The sequence below is a fragment of the Dendrobium catenatum genome, unplaced genomic scaffold (genome assembly GCF_001605985.2).
Source record: "Dendrobium catenatum unplaced genomic scaffold, ASM160598v2 fragScaff_scaffold_1238, whole genome shotgun sequence".
NCBI lineage: Eukaryota > Viridiplantae > Streptophyta > Magnoliopsida > Asparagales > Orchidaceae > Dendrobium > Dendrobium catenatum.
The window spans coordinates 110,290-116,910 of record NW_021319700.1 but is presented as its reverse complement, the minus strand read 5'-3'; the positions used below and the strand labels follow the sequence as shown (position 1 = coordinate 116,910).

The 6,621-nt window shown below is 48.4% G+C and overlaps 1 protein-coding gene across 1 annotated transcript; it reads right to left on the bottom strand.

Moving 5' to 3' along the window:
* Window positions 1-1,560: 1,560 nt before the first annotated feature.
* On the bottom strand, window positions 1,561-4,004 carry LOC110112892. Its single transcript, XM_020845278.1, has 4 exons — window positions 3,125-4,004; window positions 2,866-3,065; window positions 2,193-2,657; window positions 1,561-2,133 (listed from the first exon to the last, which is right to left on the bottom strand). Exons 1-4 carry the CDS (start codon window positions 4,002-4,004, stop codon window positions 1,561-1,563), a joined length of 2,118 nt encoding a protein of 705 aa, XP_020700937.1.
* Window positions 4,005-6,621: the final 2,617 nt, after the last annotated feature.

The window sequence follows — 6,621 nt, the reverse complement described above, 5'->3', positions numbered from 1 at the left end:
CGAGAGAGATAGAGAGAAAGGAAGAGAGAGAGAGAGAAAGGAAGAGCAAGAGCGAGCGAGCGAGATTGAAAGAGAGAGAGAGAGAGAGAGAGAGAGAGAGAAGAAAAAGAGAGGATCAAGAGAGAGAGTGTGTGTGTATGTGAGAGAAAGAGAGAGAGAGAGAAAGAGAGCAAGAGAGAGAGAGAGAGAGAGAGAGAGAAAGAAAAAGCAAGAGAGGGAGCTGAACTTTTGCATTTGCATTCAAAGAAAATGGCGTTACAAAGTCACCACAAAAAGACTAAACAAAAACCTAAGGGCCAACCGGCCTGTTCAACAAAGAAGACCTCCTATCCTCCTCAAGGATACAAAAAAAACCTTGAGGAATATACTCTTTGTATCTATCCCAAAAAAAAAATGAACTTTTTATGGCTCTTTGAGCACAAAAATGGGCCGCTCTGTTGAAGCGCCTTTATGTATGCATGAAAAAAATCTTCGAAAATTGTGAGATCCAATCGAGCGCCTCACAATTCCTATTATGGAGTTTCAACCGTTCCCTCTCCTTGTTGAACTGATCACACTTACATTGTCCCCCTCAATAAAAATTCCATCTTCCTCAAACATCCAGTCACATACAAGCTCGTTGATGTACCGAAAAGCCATGAGCTCAACCTGCATGCTGTCCCAGTGCTTGATCTCCCATCCTGCCGCCGATATAAGGGTGCCCCGTTCATCCCGAATGACAATACCAATCCCACCGACATTGGATCTTCTTAGAGCACCATCTAAATTAATCTTCAACCAGCCTGTAGGGGGGACACCATGAAGTAGATGATAACAATACAGAGGATTGAGAGATATCTCGTTTCTCCAGGGGAAGTGAGAAAGAAAAAATCTAGATTGAGCACCTCAATAACCGTTGCAGCAACATGCTTGGCGGGGAGATACCCCTTGCCATGTTTATAAGAGTTCCTATTCCTCCAGCAATTATACACTGTCCCACAATAGATCCTCCTCCAGTCATCGTGGGAGTTCTTATTTCGTGCCAACCCCTCCTGAAGCTCAGCAAAGGATACAAAACGGGGCATAGAGAATCCCCACACACCCAGAAATGTGGGTCAACCTGGAACTTACGGCTAACCAACCACCCATTGGTAGGAACCTTGTCCATATAAACTCTCCACCAGAACAGGCGTATACGCGATCGCAGTCCGAGTTTTAAGATCGTGCAGACAGGGTCATCCTCTTCCTCAAACAGTATGTTGTATACATTGGCCGAGATTGTAGAACCCATGGGGGGTCCTAACCAGTTCCATACAATCCGAGCTCAGCCCTTCATCAATCGGTGTTTCACAGATGTGATCCATAAAACTCTCCCCAAAGCATGTGAGGAGCTTCGGCCTGTCCCATGTTCTGTCCTCCAGCAGGAAGTCGGCAATATGCAGTTCGTCAATGGCTGTGATATCACAGAACGTGGGGATATGGGTCGGTCCCAAAGCCAAGTATCACTCGGCACACTAATGTTCTGACCGTCACCAATCCTCCAGCGGATCGAACTACTCAAGCACTTGGCGCCATCACAAATCACCTTCCAACTGTTCGAATGACCCCGCGGGGTGCCATACGCTCGTAGATCATCCCCATATTTGTGGCTGAGGCATCTTTGGAGCAGCCCCGTCGGGCTCCCAATGACATTCCAAGCAACTCGTGCCCGGAGTGCCCCAATCGATTTAGTGCTGGCATGGAACCCAAGACCGCCTTTACGTGTTGGACGTGCCACCTCATTCCAAGAAACATAATGCATGCCCTATGTTCAGAATCTTTATCCCAAAGGAAGCTACAGCAAATCTTCTCAATCTCGTGGAGAACCGCCTTAGGGATAATGGTATGAGTCATCAGAAACACTGAGGATGGCAACAAAACCGAATTAATCAACGTCACCCGCCCAGCCATGGAGAGATGCCTGAAAGCCCAACTTAACGAATGAGCACGTGCTCTTTGGACAAGCGGGGCAAAATACAGTCTAGTAAGCCATCTCATAGCAAACATAATTCCCATGTACTCAAATTCGTCAACTCTGTAGCAACCCATAAGTTTGGTCAACCGGTCTTTCGTCGTCGACGGTGTCCGTTTGCTGAAAAGAATTGTCGACTTTGTCTGGTTCCCGTCCACGAGTAGTAATCAGTTAGGATGGAAATAATTTTCCTAACATTCACCGAGGATGCACCTGCAAAAAAGAGAATGTCGTCAGCATAAAGGAGGTGGGAGATAGGAGGTCCTCCCAAACTGATTGGAACTCCCATCTCCCTGAAGTTCTGCTTGAAGTGCACAGACAGTAACTCGGAACAGAGGATGAACAAGTAGGGTGGCAGCGGGCACCCTTGCCGAAAGCCGCATTCAGCATTAATCAAGTTTGAAAATTTCCCATTGGTGAGAATAAAGAATCTCGGACCCATCACACAGCTAAGGACCCACGCTCCGAACCTCGGGGGAATACCCAAACGCCCCAAAATAATCTCCGAAGTCCTCCAGCTCATCTTATCGTACGCCTGTTCCATGTCTACCTTCAAAGGAAAAAACCCCCTAGCCGCCTTAGACACCTTGAACTTATGGATCAGCTCCTGCCCAAGAAGGCAGTGTGTCGTAATAGAACGCCCAGGAATGAAGGCGGCCTGCTCCTCCTAAATAATTAGCGACAGCAACCCCTTTAACCTGTTAACGAGAACCTTCGCCACCACCTTGTAGATAGTCTGGCAAAGACTTATGGGTCTGAATTTGGAGGGGTGATCGCTCCTTGGGGATTAAAACAACCACCGTCTCTTTCCAGGAAGGATCCATAAAGCCAGAAGTAAAAAACTTTAAGCAGGCACGGGTCACTTACTCCCCGACAATATCCCAGTAGGCTTTGAAAAAGGAAGCAGTTATCCCTTCTTTCCCTGGGGCTTTGTTCCACCCCAGTGAGTTAACAGCCTTCAAAATTTCTTCCTCCGACACATCTCCATCCAGTAACCCGGAAAACTGATTAATATTTCTCTGGTGGCCATCGAGAGCCGGCCACCCCGACTCCACAATTCCTGCCCCTTCCATTTCTGATTAAAAAACTGAAAGAAAATATCTGTGATCTCCCCTGGCTCCGTCGCTTCACTACCATCCTCCCGCTTGATGGACTCAATGCGCTTTGATCTCCTCTGTGCCGATGTCATAGAGTGGAAGAAGCCCGTATTACCGTCTCCCTCTTCAACCCACCTTACTTTAGCCCTCTGCTTCCACCACATCAAAATGCGGGCCAGAGTGCTATTGAAAAGATGCACATTGAATCTCAGCTTCTCCTTCTGTGCTTCACTCAGACCGCCCGGCTCTCTGTCCAATTCCTGTAATTTCTGGATCTCACTATCCAGCTCATCCTTCTGTTTATTTATCATCTTGAATTTGTTTCTACTCCAGAAAAACAAAGCCTTCAGTGTTCTACTATATTTCCTCTGGAGTTGAACCGCTTCGCTGCCATGGTCCCCATCATTCCATTTATCCATCACCAACTGTCGGGCCTTGGGATAGTTCACCCAAACATCCTCAAACCGAAACCACGGGGAGTAATTGATTTTCGTCTCCGCAAAGATCGAACAAAGAATAGGGCAGTGGTCAGAGACGAGTCTGGAAAGGTGCCTGACCCGCAGCCCCTGAAACTCATCCATTATGTCCGAGCTAACAATGAACCTGTCCAATCTGGAAAAGATTTTACTCCCCGCATCTTTATTATTAGTCCATGTGAACGCCGGCCCAACAAACCAAGGGTCAATAAGATCATTTACCATCATGAAGTCAGCCATATCACAGGCGGCCGGGGACATGTGAAAGGCACTACCACCCTTCTTTTCATTCGGAGCCATGATACAGTTGAAGTCCCCCCTAACCAACAAGGGAGAGGTACGGTTGTGGATCCTAGAGATATCATCCCACATCGAGCGTGTAATACACGTATCCTTGTGGGCATACACAACCGCCACATCCCATTCAATTCCACTCGTCATCGTGAGTTTCCCAATCACATATTGATTCGCACTGCTAGAGACCTGGAACAACAACACACTACTCTTCCACAAAATCAAAATACCACCAGCTCTACCAATGGAAGGCTGGTATTCAAAATCCCAATCTCTTCTAGCCAATTTATCAATATCATTCCGAACAATAGAATCTAATTTGGTCTCCAGTTGACCAACAGAGCAGACGTTGTGGGTTCCAATTAGATGCCGTAAGTAGAACCCCGTTTCCTTCTTACGCGCACCACGACAATTCCAACATAGGAGGCTAAGCATGATTCACCAAAGGGGAAGCGTCCCCGCCTTGTTCCAAGTCCTCCTCAGACTCCTTGGAAATAGAGTAACTATCAGTGATGGCATCCTTTCCTTTCAACTCATCCATGATCTCAGTACTCTCGGGTAAATGCTCGACGGGGGAAGGCCCGGCCAGTAGCTCTCCGATGCCTCTATCCCCTGTCGTCTCCCATCCCACCTTAGCAGCACTCACCCTAGCCTTTTGGCTTAGAGTATTGTATGGTCTCCACGCTTTAGTTTTTGAATCAGAGAACCTTAAGACCCTGGGCACAACCGGCCGGTCAAGAAAATCAATGGGGTTGACCTCCCTAGTGGACTGCTTCCGTCTACTGACCCTCAATGAGGGCCGCTTCTCACTGTTAATTGGTCCGAGTTCTCCTTCTTCCGGTGTCATACATTGTGTATCTCCCATTGCTTTCACATCCATCACCTGCTTAACATGCCTTACTTCCTCAACCTCAACAATGGGTCTCGAAAATTCGGGGAATTCCCTGCACACAACCGTGGAGTCCCTAGCCTTTAGCAACCCTCCCCCAATAATCTTCATCAGCAATTCCTCTGATCCCACCGCAGTGGTACAACTCTGGTCATTAGAGTCCCCCAAATCCTGTACATTTAGACCCTCCGAGATTCCTTCCCCCCACAGTTTTCCCCGCCGCATGCGACTCCACCAACTTTGTATCCATGGAAGTCACCCTCCAGACAGCTTTGTTAGCCGCAGTGGCAGCAGGGTTTTCTGACCCCCTAGCAGAATTCTTGGAATTGGTTCCAGTAATGTTCGGGCGTGGTTTCCTCTTCCTTGTCACAATGGTCCATTCTCCACACTCACTTTCTATGTCTTTAGGGTCCAACCCCGAAGAACTAGCACCAATATTCGGCATCACCTTCCCATCACGGTTTGGTAAAACTTCCTTACCGTGTCGACTCATTCCCGGACTCGGCGGCTCATTCTAGAATGATGTTCTGTAGGCTGCACAAGTTTCCTTTCACATCCCTCAGCCTTATGGCCAAACTTGCCACATTCCAAACAGATCACCGGAATCCCCTCATATTCAATTGGTTGAAAGAACTTCCCATTCAAGCTCTGTTGCCATACTCCTTTTGGAAGTCTTTTTGACAGATCCATCCGGACACAAACCCGCGCAAAAGCACATCTGTTCCACTGTTTTGTTTGCTCATCCATGAACTAAGGTTCCCCAACACCGGTAGCCAACCTTGCTAAATTCGCCTCATCCTAATATTCTAGTGGTAGGTTTGGGAGCCTAATCCAAACCGGCGAAGTGAACTTCCTCTCAGAATTAGGGGAAAGTCCCGCTGACCGCTGCTCCACACCAATGATCTGCCCTGCCACATACCATGGTCCTCCAATTAAAACGTTGTCTCTAGCCTCCACATCGTCGAACCAATATAGGAAGCAATCAGCCCCTAAGGGAGTAATCTGAGTTAATCCAAAATGCCCCCACTTCCGTTGAAGTTCATTCTAGATAACCCAGAAAGGAACCCGTCGACCAAGTAGGCAGCCAACTAGTGCTCTATGGAGTTTCTGGACATTACTACCCGATCGATGAACAGCCATGTCCACCGCCATAGCACCATCACCAACTTTGCGGAGCGAAGAGGCCAACTCTGATCCCATGCTGCTCGCCATATTGCCAAACAAACGAGGCTGGTTGTCATGCTCAAAAATGGGGTTGACCATCATTGAGCTCACCCCCACCATAGGCTTAGGAGACATAGATCCAGTCCCTCCTACCGCAGGCGACACCATATGATTAACCTCTACAGCCATGTCTACGTGAGTGTCTAACACCGCTCACATACTCTGTGTCGATGTTCCCAAATTAACAATAATATCTTGCAGGAAGTCCTTCATCTCCCTATCTTCCATTATCTCCATCTTTCCCGGCTCAGCCTCAGGAGCCTGCATCTTCACCTCCCGGTCGACGTTCCTAGCATTCGTGTCGACCTCCATCAGAACATTTGAGGCAACAAGACAATCCCCATCTCCCCGGGTGTAGTTGACTCATGCGGGCATAGCATCTCTTCCCTTCCCACAACACCTCCCCGGCTCCTTGCAGCATCCTACAACACATCTTCAGACTTGCCCCTGCGTTCGCTTACCAAATCAGAGTTTACCAACCCCTCAAGCTTGCAGCAGCCTATTTAGCAGGGGAATGAGTATAGACAAGCTGTCTCCTCTCGGCCTCCCCATCGCCCGCTCCATTTGAGCCCACTGCCGAATGCCTACGCTCCGTGCTAGAACTCCCGCTGTTCCCCGAACCAGCGCCTCCTCCAGAACTCCCCGCGAACG

What these genes read in the sequence shown, in the direction of transcription:
- LOC110112892 (XM_020845278.1), bottom strand. Translation starts at nt 4,004, where the DNA reads ATGACGAGTGGAATTGAATGGGATGTGGCGGTTGTGTATGCCCACAAG. An exon ending in TCAAAGCCTACTGGGATATT is followed by an intron (nt 2,658 to 2,865) that starts GTCGGGGAGTAA and finishes CTAATTATTTAG; the next exon opens with GAGGAGCAGGCCGCCTTCAT. An exon ending in TTTTTGCAGGTGCATCCTCG is followed by an intron (nt 2,134 to 2,192) that starts GTGAATGTTAGG and finishes GACGGGAACCAG; the next exon opens with ACAAAGTCGACAATTCTTTT.